The sequence below is a fragment of the Drosophila ficusphila genome, unplaced genomic scaffold (genome assembly GCF_018152265.1).
Source record: "Drosophila ficusphila isolate 14025-0441.05 unplaced genomic scaffold, ASM1815226v1 contig_198, whole genome shotgun sequence".
NCBI lineage: Eukaryota > Metazoa > Arthropoda > Insecta > Diptera > Drosophilidae > Drosophila > Drosophila ficusphila.
The window spans coordinates 9850787-9867748 of NW_025064092.1; the positions used below are offsets into that span (position 1 = coordinate 9850787).

General features: G+C 42.0%; 5 protein-coding genes across 6 annotated transcripts; 2 read left to right on the forward strand and 3 right to left on the reverse strand.

Moving 5' to 3' along the window:
• The first annotated feature begins 337 nt into the window (after positions 1–337).
• Positions 338–1205, forward strand: LOC108092826. Its single transcript, XM_017192630.2, has 3 exons — positions 338–428; positions 493–670; positions 749–1205. The coding sequence occupies exons 2-3, from the start codon at positions 557–559 to the stop codon at positions 947–949; spliced, it is 315 nt and encodes a 104-aa protein (XP_017048119.1). The 5' UTR covers positions 338–428; positions 493–556; the 3' UTR covers positions 950–1205.
• A 967-nt stretch (positions 1206–2172) lies between these two features.
• On the reverse strand, positions 2173–5022 carry LOC108092989 (probable insulin-like peptide 6). 2 transcript variants are annotated; one of them, XM_017192882.2, is made up of 3 exons: positions 3875–5022; positions 2546–2759; positions 2173–2490 (listed from the first exon to the last, which is right to left on the reverse strand). In XM_017192882.2, the coding sequence occupies exons 1-3, from the start codon at positions 3983–3985 to the stop codon at positions 2363–2365; spliced, it is 453 nt and encodes a 150-aa protein (XP_017048371.1). In that variant the 5' UTR covers positions 3986–5022; the 3' UTR covers positions 2173–2362. The 2 variants fall into 2 exon arrangements, with proteins under 2 accessions (XP_017048371.1, XP_017048372.1); XM_017192883.2 differs by having other exon boundaries at positions 2173–2472; positions 3875–5015.
• A 5482-nt stretch (positions 5023–10504) lies between these two features.
• LOC108092827 lies at positions 10505–11625 on the reverse strand. The gene is made up of 3 exons (XM_017192631.2): positions 11478–11625; positions 11189–11375; positions 10505–11102 (listed from the first exon to the last, which is right to left on the reverse strand). The coding sequence occupies exons 1-3, from the start codon at positions 11481–11483 to the stop codon at positions 10681–10683; spliced, it is 615 nt and encodes a 204-aa protein (XP_017048120.1). The 5' UTR covers positions 11484–11625; the 3' UTR covers positions 10505–10680.
• Positions 11626–11973: 348 nt separating this feature from the next.
• LOC108092961 (raf homolog serine/threonine-protein kinase Raf) lies at positions 11974–15718 on the forward strand. The gene is made up of 5 exons (XM_017192844.2): positions 11974–12917; positions 13121–14061; positions 14129–14266; positions 14330–14703; positions 14762–15718. The coding sequence occupies exons 1-5, from the start codon at positions 12755–12757 to the stop codon at positions 15339–15341; spliced, it is 2196 nt and encodes a 731-aa protein (XP_017048333.1). The 5' UTR covers positions 11974–12754; the 3' UTR covers positions 15342–15718.
• Positions 15719–16236: 518 nt separating this feature from the next.
• On the reverse strand, positions 16237–16908 carry LOC108092878 (39S ribosomal protein L14, mitochondrial). Its single transcript, XM_017192719.2, has one exon. It carries the CDS (start codon positions 16906–16908, stop codon positions 16303–16305), a length of 606 nt encoding a protein of 201 aa, XP_017048208.2. The 3' UTR covers positions 16237–16302.
• Between the last annotated feature and the right edge of the window lie 54 nt (positions 16909–16962).

The following is a 16962-nucleotide window of genomic DNA, read 5'->3' on the forward strand; positions in this document are numbered from 1 at the left end:
TTTCCCTTTTCCAGACGTTGTCATCCACGTTCTCCACATCCAACCACACGTGTCCGTTGAGTGTCCACTGGGTGAAGTGCTTTGTTCCTTTTCAATTCGCTACCAAGTATTGGTAATAATGTTAAAATATCAAGTTCTTTCCCTATAGGAATACTTTGATGAATACATTATGAGGAATTTCAAATGAGCCCAAAAGTATTCAGATTACTTTCGCTTAAGGAAATATGGCGAAATGCCTAATGTCGTTTGAATTCGCTAGAAATAGGTTTACTCTTTACTACCGAATCAAAATCAGAATCTCGTTTTCGAAAATGTTGTTAACAAGTAGTCCATGGACCGGACAAATCCAACTGTCAAACTCCAGTCCCCGGAACTTCAGTCCGTTTAGCTCAGTTACATTTTTGTTCGCATCCAGAACACACCTACTGGTAGGACTAAAAAAAATATATATTTTTACCGTAAATCCGACATATCGAAATTTTGCCGTTTTAGAATTTTTCCACACCAATCCGTTACTTATCCCCCTTTCGCTTCTCGGTTCAAACCGCTCTTTATAATGGCCAAGGCTAAAGTGAATCAGTGGATTAGCCAGCTCCGTGGCGTGGGAAAATTCCTGCGCTGGGACTTGCCCACCATAGACAAGGCCAGATGGTCCCTGCCATGGATTCAAGTGAGTGTTAGAATCCAGAGTGCCAAGTGCGGCTGATTTACATTTGAATATTATTGCAATATTTTTGATTCCAAACAGTCGGCACGAAATCCTACAATTCCATCCTCGACAAAAATGAGCCCATCCAAACTTAACGAAGACCAAGGCTTAACCAATCGCAGCCTCCAGCTGGGGGATCCGGCGATTCCAAAGGTCGAAAGTGAAAGGTCGGCGGTGCAGCCGCAAAATGGTTTTATAAGTCGGGCCCTCTACTATCGTCGGTTCTACATCAAGCGTTAAAGGATGCGTTGCGCCGAAATCAAACCAAGTTCAAATTGTTCATGTAATACGAATCTTTTAGTTGGGACTTGTGCACTTTGATTAACCGAAAAGTTTTAAGCCGGTGATTTGTCCTAAACCTTCCCAGTAGCTTCTTATTACAATAACTTCTAAATTCCTACTGTAAAAAAGACATTCAGATAAATTTATGCCACGTCTTGTATTCCTAAACCATTTGATATAGGTTAACTGAATAAACGTTTATAATTTTATACTAGTCGGATCCAGTTGAGTTCATTTCTAAATAATCGTTTTCCTAATGACGTTTTATTGGTTAATTGTAGGAGTTTTGTGAATACCAAAGGGTTGAATAAACTGATTTAAAATAACAGCAAGGGGGTGTCTGTACAAAAATGCGTTTATTTGATGTGAAGTCGAGCGAATCCCAAGTACAGAGTTTTTGATTTGTCTTTTTTATTCCATGAATAAGGCAAATTTGAGAGCTCTTGTATCCATAGAGATTTGACGCTTGTAAATCGGGGTAAGCTGGCTGAAATGGGGTTAAGAGATGCTCGTACTCCCATGTGTGGCTGATTGGCACCATCATTAAAATCATCATCGTCAGCGTTTGTAATCTAATTTGTAGTCATCTCATCATCATCATCAGCATCATCATCATTTGACCCAAGAACTCGGTGTTGTCCAGTCCAGCGAGCGAGTGTCCTTTTCAAAAGTTTTACGCCCGGCATTCAATTTAAATGGGGTGGCCATTCATTCGAGGGGTGTGCATATTGTATATTGTATGTGACCCAAACTGAAGCCCGAAAACCCTAACCCTAACTCAAACCCATGACAATCTTGTCGAGTGTCACTCTGAATAGATTTCGCTTTGTGGGTTTATAACGCCAACAATGGAGTAGTCTAATGAAACGGGGTGTGTCCAAGCTCGAGGGGGTGCTTCCACGGGTTCGTCTCAGAAGTTTCTCCCGAAATTGCTCTTGATTCGGGAGCGGAAATTGAAATAATAAAATCTAAAAGGTACTGCAAGGCGTTATTTGATAGTTGTGAATCTAATTGGCAAGTGGATTTTCGAAGGAACTTGAGTGGTTTTCTTCTTTTCTCAGCATTGGGTTCTTACATAATACCACTTAAATGAAAAGATGTTGGAAAGGGGTTTATATTTTCCAAATAACTACTAATCTTCATGGTACTCGTGTATCGCAGAAATGCTATGGACAATTTGATTTCTCGCTCATTCGATTATTTTATTGTACAGAATTTAGTTAGTGTATAGATTAAATTAGTAAAATATACTTAGTGTACTCTACGGGAGTCTGCTTTCTGCTGGGTTTATCTTAGGGGTTACGAGTGATGGAGTGCAAAAGTGTAATGTGGAGTGTGGAGTGTAGTTTAGTGCACCGGAGTAGGATGATATTAATCTCTGCAGTACTTCAAGAGCTCTGAGAAGGTGCATCCTCCCGATCTACAGCACCGATCCGCGACATTCAGGCTATCTCGCTTCCTGCGCTTCCCAAAACTGTTCTCTATAAAATAAGATCGAACTATTCTTAAAGTTCAAGTCAAATGGTTGTTGAACGAAACCGAGCATCGACTTACGATAGATATCGCCGTGGGACAGCGTTCCAGATGCACATATACGCTGTATCAAGTCGGTGAGTTCAGTCGAGCACACCGTCCGTCTGTGTTCGAACTCCACGGGGGGAAGTGGACTACCCGCCACCTGGGGCACCCAACTGCTGATCAGCGTCACCACGGCGACGAGGGTGGTCAGGACTAACAGGATTCTGGACGTCGGTACTTCGGGAATCATCTGAAATGTATGCATTATATTATTACCTCATGATTACCCAATATTCAATCGATGAACCCTTTATGAATCCCTAATCATGAATACCAAACACATAAGACTTAAACTCGACTAAATACCTGTTAATGGTTTTCTGATCATTTTCATGCAAAAGCTAAAGGTATCGGGATTATCCTATCAACATTTTTGTGTATCCCCTCAAAATCTTGAAAAATGGAGTATTGCCTAGTATTGTGTGTTGTACTAAGGACACATTTCTTTGGAACCGGACAGATAACTCCCCCTTCTCTTCCGCCTTGCACACGCGTCTGGGGTCTCTTGGTTGGGTCCCTTATCAGCGCTCAAATATTATTGTATTTTCCATTCGATTCTGTTATTGTTTGTGTCTGGGGCTGGCCAGGAAATATATTTACATAAACTTCAGTGTTTAAAAATAACCCACCGATTTGCCCGCCGCCTCGCTTGGCTCCCGCACTTATCATTTGGAACATGAGTTCTTTTTATACACAATCAGAAAGTCAGAGTGACTGTGGAGTGTGGAAGGGAGGAGCATGGAGCATGGAATTTGGGGGAGGAGGGTCGTATATGCCCCATGTGGCGGCTTTGTTTTTGTTATTGTTTGCGTTTATGACTCTCCTTTGGAAACTCGGCTTCCAACCACACTCTATATATAGTATGTGGTTCAATGTTTTTCCACTTCTGTCGCTTTCATTTTCACAGCGATATGCTGGAAGTCTATATATAGACCTCGTTCACCACTTTGCTGATTTCGGTTAGTTTGCTTGTTTTTCTTGGAAAGAACCAATCTTGGCTTGAGTTTTACTTTGATCTTGATAAGGATCGGGAAGAGGTTAAGGTTGTCTTTATGAATGCAACAGATAGGTAAAGGGGTAATTACTATCTTTTCACATCCTTGAAATACCTTCAACTTCTTCTGTTAGCCTTATGAAACACTGTGTTCCTTATCTTTCAATTCGAAATGAGTCCTGATAAGAAATAGCTTTTCATGAGGTTATATTCGACTCTTAAGTATTTATTGTTAGATGATTCTATGATACTAAGCTTTTATTTCGAACTTGGGCTAAAGTGCTCTATAGCTTTCACATGTTTATACTTACATTGGCATGCTCCTCTTTCTGGGCTTGAATAGTGTGTACTGGTTTCCTTCTTGGTCCTCGATATATGATGCTTGATGTTTTTGATATATAGGTTTGTTGTGCAATATACATTGGTTTGTAGATATTCTTTTATTATATTGTACGGTTCGATTCACATATGGTATATGTATGTTTTCGGGCGCTTCCTTTTCTCCTTTAGAGTTTCTACCGGATTATCACTTTCTTAAGGAACTTTCTTTTTTGATAATTTGCAGATTTTTTTTTGCGATCACACAGTTTCAAAATCACAATCAATTTACGAAAAACAAAACGACTAAAAATAACGGGGATAACATCCTTTCCTTTTTTTTTTTTTTTCGGTAATTGGTGGGTTTGGTTAAGGTTTAGAGGTTTGCGGGGTTTAGGTACGTGCAAAAAAAAAATATAACAGCAAAACGATCGATATCCGTAAGCTCAGCGATTAAAGAACGATTAGAGTCCTTTTTCTATCGATAGACAATTGAAGTGCGGGCAATCGAACAAGTGGCTAACTTCTGATGCGTTTTCTACTGCTGTTGCGGCTGCTGCTGCTGCGTTTTCTGCTGCTGCTGCGCCCACTAGTTGTTGTTGCATCGCGTGACGTATTGTGGCAGGAGCAGAAGAGTGCGGATGTATCTATGTCGAACCGCAGACTTGAGTGAGACGTGCAGACTGAGACTGAGAATTTTAGCGAATTGTAGCGGTATTCCGCTGACGTTGCGACTGGCTTGGAATTTGAAACGCTTTTGGAAGCTGGACGTTTGGATGCTGGAACGTAAAGCTGCCGATTGCCGTTTCTTGGGAGTCGAGTACCTCGTATTCCTATCTCCCGCGATCCCCCTCTCTCTCTGTCTCTCTCACTCTGCTCTCGTAGTATTGCTGCGCTTGCTCTCTGTTCGTCCTTATCTCTATCTCTTTCTATGGGAGAGTGGGAGATCAACAGCTGTTCAACTCTCTCCCTCCCTCTCTCTAATTGTTTGCTGGTGTTTGTGGATGTTTATTTTTAGACCACCAGTGGGGTCTATAATTAGAAGGCTTCTTATCTCTGTCTCGCTCCGCACTTTCTTCCGCTTTCCACGCTTCGAATTGCACTTTTAGCAAATTCTTCCCGCTCGCTCGAAAGAACGCTCTTTGCACTTCCTGTCTTCGGTTTTCAAACATATAGTTTCACGAGAAGAATTTTCTGAGCAATCAAGAAGATTGCTAGGATTAAATTATTTTCGCACTTTCTTTCCTTCACTTTCGAAGCTTTTAATGCACTCTTGGCGAATTCTTCGCTCGATTGAAAGAACGTTCTTCGTTGTTTCACAGCCAAATTGGAAAAGAACCGTTGCCGCGAAGCCAGCGCTAAACGAAGACCCACATTACGCGCGTGCAAGTGAGACGGGGAGATGCAGCAAACGCGAAGCACGTGGACTGCAGGTGGAAGAGCGAGCGAGACGGCAGCTATTGGAAGGCAAAGTCCAGTGTCTTGCGAAAAGAAAAAAAAAAAAAACAGAAAAAAGCTTAAAATTAAACAATTTGCCGGCCATGACACATTCAATCAACTTTGGGTCACCGTGGGGCCGAGTGTTTGCTGGTGTGTGTGGGTGTTTGAGCGCGTTAATACAGGCCAACGTCCACAATCCGGATTCACTATTACAAGCCGTTGCTTCAAATTGCGTCTTGGGTGTTAACTTATGCTGCGCAAGCAAAATAAGTTTTTGTTTGTCACATTTTCGGTCATTAAAAAATGAGTAATTTGGTTTTCCTAAAAACGAAAGAACCACTCATAACCCACAGATAAATATTCTGTTGATAAGAAATACTCCACTCTTGTTGGAAACATTCTTTAAAAGTCAAATTTTAAGAATGAAAATATCGGTACAGATCACTATGATTCGAGATAGGAAAGCTGGACTGTAAACCATACAATGGAATAATCATATTAATAAGATCGCCTTTGAACAAAGTACATACAAACATCGCATGTGGGGGTGATGGGGCATGTTTGTGCACGAGTGTGAGTGACAAATGCACACAGCAACAAAAAGCACAACAACAATAAATAGAGTGAATCCATCAGTGGAAAAGCAGCATCCAATCCGCGCTCTATATATAAATGCACTTGTTGATTTTCATTTTCCTTATTAACGGTAACGCTTCGTCAAAGCGAAAAAGTTCAGACGCTTAGATGACTCCAAACTATTTTATTATGTGTGCTGTTGTGTTCTATACATACATACATATATGTATATATGTGTATGTACGTACATGTATATGTTGTTGTTGTTTCCGTAACCCCTGCCCCCAATTTTAACCAATATAATTGCTTTTTGTTAACTTAACATTAACTGTTCAATTGATTTTAATAACATGTATTAAATGGTTCGTACCTTAAAAATGACGACATAAATTGCTCAATGTTTTCACAAACACCATTTTATTGTCAACATTTCAAAATCGAAATGTTGTTTATGAAATTTTGATAATAGTCAAAACAAAATCAAATTCAAAACAACCAAATACTCGAATAAGGTTTTACGTTGATATCGGTAATGAAGCTGGAACCAACCAGGATTTATTTTAGAGAGGCACAAACGATTATAGGACGGTAATATTGGCATCTTAAGCATTATTTAGATAATGTTATCTAGAGATTCATGAAATCAAGATGAAATCACGTTCTGGAATCCCTGGATATACCCTATATACGACCAGATATACCCTATGTACGGGGTCTTGGGCTTGGCTTGGCTTATAGATAACGATTCGGCGATAAGCTTGTTGATGTTTTTGTTGCTGGAGCTGTGACTGCGATGAAGATGAAGAACGGAAGCCAATGGGGCAGCCCAAAAGGGGGGCGGTACGGGTCGGTCGGTGGGCGGTGGTTGGTGGTTGGGGGGCGTAACGCAGGCGGTACTCGCCGTCCGTCCGTCCGTCCGTCAGTGAAAAAACCGTAAACAACGGCAACGTGAATTCATCGTGATCTAGTTTCAATTCAAAATAAAAGATCCCTATTTTTAGCATTAATCTCGGCTCTCCGGCGAGGAAAACAACATAGAGAGAGTGAGAGAGAAGTAAGGCCTGTGGGTGGGAAGGGAGGTGGGAGGGCGGAGGGTGGAGCCCTATGTGCTAAGTCATCATTGGCGATAAGCCAAGGCCTATAAATACTCAGAAAAATATTTCAAATTTTATCGATCCTCCACGCATTCTTCGTGATACTAACCTCTAGGAGGTAATTGATCAAAAATCATGATGAAAAACCATCAGTTTTCCTTTTAGATGTTCTGAAGTAAACATTTTTTTTCAGTGCATGTATGCCATCTGTTGTTTTGGAAGAGACTTATAGAGGCGGCGATTGAAAATGGGCGTTAATCTGTGTTGTTGGTCGGATGAATTGGATTGGAGCGCCATGAGCAATACGCAATGCGGTGCAGAGTCCAAGGTGGGAAGACCCACACGGGGAGGCACGCCACGTCAGGGTCAACGATTCAAATCGGACCCGATCGATAACCGATGAGTGAATGAATCGATTGGTAATAACAGTACAATATAATTGCTTAAACCTGTATTATAGCATTGAAGATAATTAGGATTTACTAAGAAACTGGGTAGCAATGGTTTTTGACTGCAGTTGTCAGGATAAAAAAATAACAGCTGGCAAAAAAAATAAGTTTTTTTTTTATACAAATCGATTGTGAAAATAAGGTTGATGATTTTGATAGATCGATCTTTTCGATAGATTATCTACTGTAAGTGAGGACAACAAGAGCGGGCTCTTGGTTTTTTCCTCTAGCCAGAGGTTGCGATAAGGAGCTAGTGGGAGGCGCCGCAATTACCGCCCCCACCCTCCACCACCCCCATGAGAGGGAAGGGAGGGAAAGGGGGTAGCCAGGAGCGATCGAGCGAATATTGTTTACTTGTGCTAAAATTGGATCTTCATTGATTGACATATGCGGCAATCGGGCGCCAACAACAAGACATCGCGAGTCTATAGCTCGGAAAACGAAGCTTTAGCTCAGACGCAGATTATTGACCCAGAAGCGTGGAGGAGGTTTGTTGTTGATACCAAAAGCCTAGACATCGGCGACAACAGTCTGCAATCGTAATATATATAGGCAACAAAAACAATAACAAATCAAATTCCCATTCTAGCGAATTGAACTTTGCAATTAAAATACAAGTTCCATCGAACTAACTCTAATTGGAAATTCCGCGATGGAGCTCCTTAGAAATTAAGTTGAAGTATGAACTATTTTAAACTGATGTAGAAAGAGAAAATATTTCCAAAGAACTTGTTTTTTTTTTAATTCTGGATAACTCTTTAGTTCTTTAAAACAATTCTGGGAACTGATAAAATGGCTTAGTAGTCGCAAATTGTAAAAAATATTTCCATTAAAGAGTTGTTTGTTTTCAAAGCAACGAGTTATGATTTCATCAAATAGGCTTACTTCAGCTCTTTTCAAATAAATTCCAATTTCTGCATGAAACAATTTCAACACAACCAAATTTATTGGTTTTATTCTTAAATGCTTTAAATAGGAAGGTACCTGCTTATGTTTTTATGTGTTTATTGTAGATTTACTTTATTAACTAATTGCAAAGAAAGTATATTAGAAAATATTTCTTTACTTACAATGGAATGGTATAATAGACTGCTAATTATATGTTCCTTGAAAGAAGCCAATCTGAAACTGGGAACACACCTTGGCATTTTGATGTCCATTTCAACTCCCATTTAAATATTCAAGATTCTTTCATTTTTTTGTAGCGTTGTGAAAAAACAGCTCACGAAATTATCGCCCGATGTCAATAAACTGTCGCCAACGACCCCAAAAACGCAAAAAAGCAACAACAATGATGGGAAGTGATGGGTGTTGAAGTGGGTGGTTGGGCGGTTGGGTGGTTGTGCGGTTGTGCGGTTGGGTGGCTGGGCGGTGGGGATAGAGAGCAAAGAGCAACAATCGAGAGAAGCAGCCACCGGCGGGCATAGACACACATTTTCGGATGTTTTCCTTTTTTCTTATTTGGCTTTTACTTTTTTGGGGGGTTGGGCGGCTTTCGAGCTGCCAATGAACTGCAATCGGTTAAGAGGCCTCAAGGTCAACGTCTGGCACACAAAACGCTGCCACCAGCGCGTGGTTCAAAGTGTGCTGAACTGGGATTGAGCAAACCAAAAAATAAGACCTTGAACTTGGTGCACTCAGAAAATTGGCCAATTAACAAGGTCTTTGAATCAACTGGGTTCTTCAATTTAATCCATAAGCCCAATTTCTAAATTTATAAATACAACACTCAAAGGTAATCTGTGCACTTTTCAAGAAACTAACTGACCAATTCTATTCTGCTTTCTTTGAAAATTAAACAAAATAAAATATAAATTAAGGTAGATAAATGCAAAAAAATATTTAAGATAAATTTACAATGAAAGAAGCATTTAAAGTAAAGCAACAGCTCGTTTTCCTGATAAAGTTATTTAAGTATTCTAAAACAGTTACTTAGGAAAGTACTATTAAATAATTTAAACAGAACTAATACTTCGGATCTGACCATTCAGTTGATTCACGAGTCTAATGAATTAAATTCTATAGAATTACTATAAGCAGAAACTGTTTGTTTACTCGGCGTTTCAAGGTTGGTTTGGTTTTAGTTCACCCGTCAATGAAATAGGAACCACTGACCCACAAAACCCATCTCTAATCTGTTTTCCCGGACTCTTCGACTCCGTAACCGTCGTCTCCGTGTTTGTAATCTGGGGGGGTCGGGTATCGGGAATCGGAAATCGAGAGTTGGGGCAACTGTCTGCCATCCGTCTGGCCGGCTGGTGACCTTGAAACGCCCCCCTGTGAAAACCCGAAAAATCAGGGGACGTTGCACCCACAAGAGAATTTTGTGTCCCGATGAACTTTCACCTCGAGCTTTTCCATTTCCCATGAAACAGAAGCCAACCAGCGAATCACTTAAACGGCGCGTGGTCCCAACTTGTAAACAGAATCGAGTTTACTACATATACGCCAGACTTACTACACATATTTGTACATACTCGTATATTATAAACACGCAAGTATTATGAATAAATATTCATGCGATTAGGAGTGCGATTTCAAAATAAATCATTAACCGCATTTCCATCATTTTCATCAATTAATCATGACCAAAAAACAAAACGTTAAGTACATATAGTATATAAATGAAATCAATATATGTACGTTTGTACATATATTGACATCAATTCTGGTGACAGTACGATTCATAGTCAATAAGTAGAAATGATTTCTTTGGCCTTATCTACTCCCACGATCTTGTCATTTCGAAACGCACTGTTTGCCATGCATATTTTATATAATTATGCGAATTCAGATTGTAAACAATTTTACAAATAGTCGCAATAACAATTAAAAGCGATTTGCTTCTGATTAAAGCTGGGCTGCAAGTTGCTTTAAATGTAATAGAGAAGCGCGGGTTTCATGGGGAAGGAAGGAGCACAAGGGTATCGGAGTGACCCGGTTCCAATCATTCAATCTTACAATCTGTCCGATTTCCCACGTGGCTGCTGATTAACAATCGTTATGGGAAATAATTTGTGGCAGTCTCTATATATGCGAAATAATGTAGTAAAAGTCTTGTCAGTTTGGTGGATTCAGGATTTAGTTTGGAGACTCGACATTGATTACAGAAGAAGGTTAAAATCAAAGACTGCCAGATGGATGTTTTTCATTCCACAAGAAGTTCACGAAATGCCAGTTCCTGGAGACAATAAAACACGATACGGCCGATTAATACGGAGATTATGGGGCTTTGCCGTCTTAAGTGTTCCTCGGTGAGTGCATTCGGGTGCCGTTTTCCTGTGAGGGACCATAGCGTGGCCTATTCCCGGCTTGCAGAACCTCGAAAGTCATGTAGTTGGCCAAATATTCTGCGACAAATTGCGATGGATTGACGATGGGATCTACGGAATGTCCCAACGATCCCACACTGTCCGAGTTCCGCTTTTCCTTTTCCTTTTCATTTTCCGTTTTGAGGGCCTCCAGGGCCAAATGCAGTAGCGGTTGAGTCTCGTGTTCATCGACTTCCCCCAACGGCGGCAAAGTGTGGGCACATCGTCTCCACATACACCTTCTTTCGGCAACCAGGGGCACAGTCCTCCTGGTTCGTCGCAGCCTCAGGATAGTCGCATTGGCCTGTACCTCATTCCGCTCCGGAACGGTGGGCACTTCATCGGTCCCAACTGGAAGGAAGGAAATCAAAAATTATTCCCTCAAAATTGGACACTGGTCTAGATCTTCTTGATAAGAACAAAACTGGAAAACTCACCTCGAGTGGGCCTTTCAGCTTGAGGCTGCCAAGGAACAGGGAACCGGCGTCCATTGATGTAGGGAATTCCCTGGACGTAGATGACTTCTGGTAGCTGTGGTCGCTGGGTCAATCGCCTCCTGCCAACGGGAGATGCAGCCATATTAGCCACTTGATATTCATTCGCGGATTCGTCTAGGAACGCAAGCTGTAGGTGAAGGTGAAGTGATTGGCAACATTACAAAGTAATTTGATGAAATTTGTGTTTTGGTACTTGCAAGACTTGTAAGCTCCGTAAAATTGTACCTACCATCATTTCTTTTTGTAGGTTTTGTTTATCTCATATACTTTTTTATAAAAAATGACCGAACTTTCTTTTTTTTTTATATAATTCACATAAAATTTAGCTAAATTAAGAACTAGTGTTCGAAGCTACAGAAGTGCTATACAAATGAAAAAGTGTACAAAAAGACTGAAACAATATTTTCAATGTTTGCTTTGATTTGGAGTTTGATTAAATAACATTTCAAAGAGTGCTTTGTTGTCAAGTTTTGTAACTAGGCATATAACAAAAGAATTTGCGGCTGATTGAAGCTCATTGAAGAAATAATAAATATATATTTTTATATATTTATAAACTGGTTTTAAATTTCGCGCTGTCTAACGCCACCTGTTGTCAATTGGGAGGTACTGAACTAGCGTTGCCACCCGACTGTAGTATGGCCACTTGGTTAAGATGCGATGTGGGCATTACGATAACAGCACGAGATAGTTGTAGCAAAACATCGTTAGTATCTAATAAACATCGATTTTCGTTCCAGCTCTAGCCTGCAAGCTGTGTGTTTACTCTTGCTTAAATCACTTAAAACCGCGCGAAAAACTATAGTACCTGACCGCAAAACACCTCAGTCATAAACATCGACTGCTGTAAAAGCTAGAAGATAATACAAAGGATTATGTTTTGATACTAGTGTACAACTCCACACAAATCGATAACTCTTGCATTTGATGTTATTGTTCGATATATAGCACCACCTTCTTGAAGACGAAAATATGGTAAAGCATAGGAAATATTAATGCATATCATTTACTAAAGTGAAACAAAAAGACTGCTGTATTGTTGCGATACGAGTGCGATAGTTGGCCAGCCATCGATAGTGCCGGCTGGATGTTATCGGAAAATTGACAGCCCTAAATCCTTTCGGAAAATCCTCAAGTTCAGCTGCTTTTACACACACTGACCTTCATTATACATACAGGCCGTGTATACAAGGTGCTTGTGCGTGTGTTTGTGTGCGCCTGCAGGTGTGTGGGTGCACTGGTAAAAAGATTGGAAAAGAAAGAAGCCAGAAATCGGCGTTGAACAGGCGAAAAATCAGAATATTTGGACCCGGAAAAGTTTGAAATACCTATAAAAAGTCAAGGACGACATGCTGCCCCCCGCCTACGAGAGTAGATGTGGGTGGCTCACCCATTAAAACTCCACTAAAACGCAAGCGCAGAATTTTTTTCGCCTTCAGTCAAGGAGTCAAGGCTTCTGCATTTTCGGGGTCATGGTCACAAGATATAAGATATAGCAGCAGCATCATGTCCAGCGAATCCTCCACCGAAGGCGACAGCGATCTGTACGATCCTCTGGCCGAGGAGCTCCACAATATCCAGTTGGTTAAGCATGTGACCAGGGAAAATATAGATGCTCTCAATGCAAAGTTTGCCAACCTGCAGGAGCCTCCAGCTATGTACTTAATGGGTAAGTTAAAAAAAATGGCAAGGCAGCTGCTTAAAAATCCTAAATCTCTCATATCCATCTTTTATGGCTTTCGATAGAAAGGATATACATGTATTATTCTTTTTTATATACCCATAAATATGTTCATCTCGCTAGTAAACATTTTAAACTTGAAAACCAATCTTAAATAGCCTCTAATTGCTTTTCACCTTAAACCCCCGCAGAATACCAGGAGTTGACCTCCAAGCTCCATGAACTGGAGGCCAAGGAGCAGGAGCTAATGGAGCGACTGAATTCGCAGCAGCCAGAGCAGCCGGAGCAGCCGCACTACCAGAATCAAACCCAAATCCTGCAGCAGCAGCGGCAACTGGCCCGAGTGCAGCAACATGGCAATGATCTGACGGATAGCATGGGCTCCCAACCGGGCAGCCAATGTGGAACCTTGACCCGCCAACCCAAGATCCTTTTAAGAGCCCACCTGCCCAATCAACAGCGCACCTCGGTGGAGGTGATTTCGGGTGTGCGGCTATGTGATGCTCTGATGAAAGCCCTGAAACTGCGCCAATTGACACCGGATATGTGCGAAGTGACCACAACGCATTCAGGAAGACTTATTATACCTTGGAATACGGACATTGGCACACTGCATACGGAGGAGATCTTTGTGAGGCTATTGGATAAGTTCCCTATAAGGACGCACATAAAGCATCAGATCATTAGGAAGACCTTCTTTTCGTTGGTGTTTTGTGAGGGCTGTCGAAGGCTCTTGTTCACTGGGTTCTACTGTAGCCAGTGCAATTTCCGTTTCCATCAGAGGTGTGCCAATCGAGTGCCCATGTTGTGCCAGCCCTTTCCCATGGAAAGCTATTATCAGCTCCTGTTGGCCGAGAATCCGGACAATGGCGTGGGTTTTCCCGGCCGCGGTACTGCCGTCCGGTTTAATGTGAGCAGCCGGAGTCGCAGTCGGCGGTGCAGCAGCAGCGGCAGCAGCAGCAGCTCCAAGCCACCATCGTCATCCTCCGGAAACCACCGACAGGGCCGCCCTCCCAGAATTAGCCAGGATGATCGGTCTAATTCAGCGCCCAATGTGTGCATCAATAACATTCGCTCGGTTACAAGTGAAGTTCAACGTAGTTTGATCATGCAGGCCAGGCCTCCGTTGCCGGTAAGCTTGCGAATTGCGGTTCCATCCACTAGGTCGTGTTTTGATCTGGTATCTTGATTTCTTTCAGCATCCTTGTACGGACCACTCCAACTCCACACAGGCGTCGCCCACGAGTACACTGAAGCATCGTCCCAGGGCAAAATCCGCCGATGAGAGCAATAAGAATCTGCTTTCAAGGGACGCCAAGAGCTCCGAGGAGAACTGGGTAAGATGGAGAACCATTATTTGAATATATATGCTTTATTGGCATTGCAATTTTCTCTTGAAGAACATCCTTGCGGAGGAGATTTTGATTGGGCCCCGGATCGGATCGGGCTCTTTCGGAACCGTTTACCGTGCCCACTGGCACGGACCCGTGGCCGTAAAGACGCTCAACGTGAAGACGCCTAGTCCCGCCCAGTTGCAGGCCTTCAAAAACGAAGTGGCCATGCTCAAGAAGACGCGCCACTGCAACATCCTGCTCTTCATGGGCTGCGTGTCCAAACCCTCTCTAGCCATCGTGACCCAATGGTGCGAGGGCAGTAGTCTGTACAAGCACGTCCATGTCAGCGAAACCAAGTTCAAGTTGAACACGCTCATCGACATTGGTCGCCAGGTGGCCCAGGGAATGGATTACCTACATGCTAAGAATATAATACACAGGTGGGTTCTATAAATAGGAAGATTTCGAATGTTATAACTGATGATTTGTGTCCTACAGAGACCTTAAGTCGAATAATATTTTTTTGCACGAGGATCTGTCTGTTAAAATTGGCGATTTCGGACTGGCCACCGCGAAGACTCGCTGGTCTGGCGAAAAGCAGGCCAACCAGCCAACGGGCAGCATATTATGGATGGCTCCGGAGGTCATACGCATGCAAGAGCTTAATCCCTACTCTTTCCAATCGGACGTTTACGCCTTTGGCATTGTGATGTACGAACTGCTGGCGGAATGTTTGCCCTACGGCCATATAAGCAACAAGGATCAGATCCTTTTTATGGTGGGACGAGGACTTTTGCGACCGGATATGAGCCAAGTGCGTTCAGATGCGCCCCAAGCCTTGAAGCGTTTGGCCGAGGACTGTATCAAGTATACGCCCAAGGATCGTCCACTCTTTCGACCGCTGCTCAATATGCTTGAGAACATGCTGCGCACTTTGCCCAAGATCCATCGCAGTGCCAGTGAACCCAATTTGACGCAATCGCAGCTGCAGAACGACGAATTTCTGTACCTGCCCAGCCCAAAAACGCCGGTGAACTTCAACAACTTTCAGTTCTTCGGCAGTGCTGGAAATATTTAGACAGCAAGCTGTACCTGTACTTATATCCTGCGTGATCAATGTGATCCTATTCGATCCTATTTCTATATATTTTTCCTTTTGTCCCTCTGTACATAAGCGATTTGGCGAAAGGACGGCTTTGGTTCGCCCACCAAAGTGAAAGAGATGGGTTGCCTGCCGTCCCAAAGCGAAGTTAGCTGCTTTCCTTGGAACTGAAAAAGTGCATTTCTGTTATCACAAAACGACGACTACAAAACTGTAAACTAAACTGCAACGCCCATGTGTACATAACTGCATCATAACTTATATGTTAGGCAAAACTACTGAAACTAAACTTAACTAGCTGATCGCAATTACATTATACACATTATACTTATACTACAAAAAACGGAAGGTGTGTATCTCTGGATTGGAGAAAAGGATTTATGGAGATTTGGCGAAGCAAAAGGTAACAAAATAACGAAGAGGGGAAGTCAAGAATAGAACGGTAGAGGAATGCTGAGGTGAAAAAATAAGAGTGTAAGATCTGGTTAAGCTGAAAGTACATGTGTAACTAAATGCTCAAGATAAGAAGAAAATAATGTTTACACATATGGAAAAGCAGGAGTTGAACAAAAGGTGACGAAATTATGGATTGGTAAAATGAAGAATGTTATACGATAAAACTTCTCGCTTGCAGAAGTAAATCAACAAAGCTGTGGAGACAAGAAAAGAATATTTGGAGATTTGGGAAGGCAAAAGGAAACGGAACTAAAGTGGTGAATTGTTGGAGATCTGGTGAAGCAAAAAGTTTAGTTGTGAATGACGTTTGAAGAAGCAAAAAGCTAAATTGATGAGTTTTTGGCCAAGAGGGGAAGCAGAACATGAATATACAGGTATTTTAGTTTATTACGCGCTTAGAAAACAAGGCTTGCGGTTTCAGTTGGTTTAAACTTTATTCATTTAGCAACAGAAATGCGGGATCTCAAGAATCCCCAAGAACTTAAACATATCTACTGGCGATAGCCAGAACCTTGGTGTAATCGGCTCCCTTCGCTAGTGTTTTTTCTTTGAGTATGGTGCGCAGGATCGTTGGGATGGGCACATGGATGCGAGTGCCCAAGGGACTGCCGTTATCATCGATCAGGACCAAGTTATTGCTATCAAACTTGGGCTGTTTGGGCTTTTGATTTTGCTTGAGTCCCACGAGAATGCCTTTCTTCATTTGCCCCTTGATGGCCACCAGCACTTTGTCGCCGATGAAGCCCACTCCTCGTTTGTTGTATACATGAATGCATCTGGGTGGACGTCCTTCGGCCATTGCCTTTTTGCCCAGATCACTGTTGTCCACCACCCGCAAACGGGCTAATTTTCGGATTTCACAGCACGCCGGCGTTGTGTGAATTAACTCCTGCCTCTGTACGCCAACCATGGTCGTTGCCAGTGGGCTTGCCACCGGGTTAAAGGTCTTCAGTATGCGCAACGCCATTATGTAAAGGTATTTACTCGATTTTAATTTATTTATTTCATAAAAGACGATGAAAACATAAACTAAATTATACAATTTCCTATTGCTCTGACAGTGTTGCCATACCGTCGAAGAAGTCATATGGTGCACTTACAGCACAGTTATCGATAAACAAGTTTAACAGTAGGAGAAATT

Bases quoted from the DNA above. Each gene is read 5' to 3' on its own strand.
- LOC108092878 (XM_017192719.2), bottom strand. From the start codon at position 16,908: ATGACTTCTTCGACGGTATGGCAACACTGTCAGAGCAATAGGAAATTG.
- LOC108092961 (XM_017192844.2), top strand. From the start codon at position 12,755: ATGTCCAGCGAATCCTCCACCGAAGGCGACAGCGATCTGTACGATCCT. The intron at 12,918-13,120 runs GTAAGTTAAAAA...AAACCCCCGCAG, and splicing joins TCCAGCTATGTACTTAATGG to AATACCAGGAGTTGACCTCC. The intron at 14,062-14,128 runs GTAAGCTTGCGA...GATTTCTTTCAG, and splicing joins AGGCCAGGCCTCCGTTGCCG to CATCCTTGTACGGACCACTC.
- LOC108092826 (XM_017192630.2), top strand. From the start codon at position 557: ATGGCCAAGGCTAAAGTGAATCAGTGGATTAGCCAGCTCCGTGGCGTG. The intron at 671-748 runs GTGAGTGTTAGA...GATTCCAAACAG, and splicing joins GGTCCCTGCCATGGATTCAA to TCGGCACGAAATCCTACAAT.
- LOC108092827 (XM_017192631.2), bottom strand. The intron at 11,103-11,188 runs GTGAGTTTTCCA...CCTTCCTTCCAG, and splicing joins AGCTGAAAGGCCCACTCGAG to TTGGGACCGATGAAGTGCCC.
- LOC108092989 (XM_017192882.2), bottom strand. From the start codon at position 3,985: ATGTATATTGCACAACAAACCTATATATCAAAAACATCAAGCATCATA. The intron at 2,760-3,874 runs GTAAGTATAAAC...CATACATTTCAG, and splicing joins AGAAAGAGGAGCATGCCAAT to ATGATTCCCGAAGTACCGAC. The intron at 2,491-2,545 runs GTAAGTCGATGC...CTTTAAGAATAG, and splicing joins GTCCCACGGCGATATCTATC to TTCGATCTTATTTTATAGAG.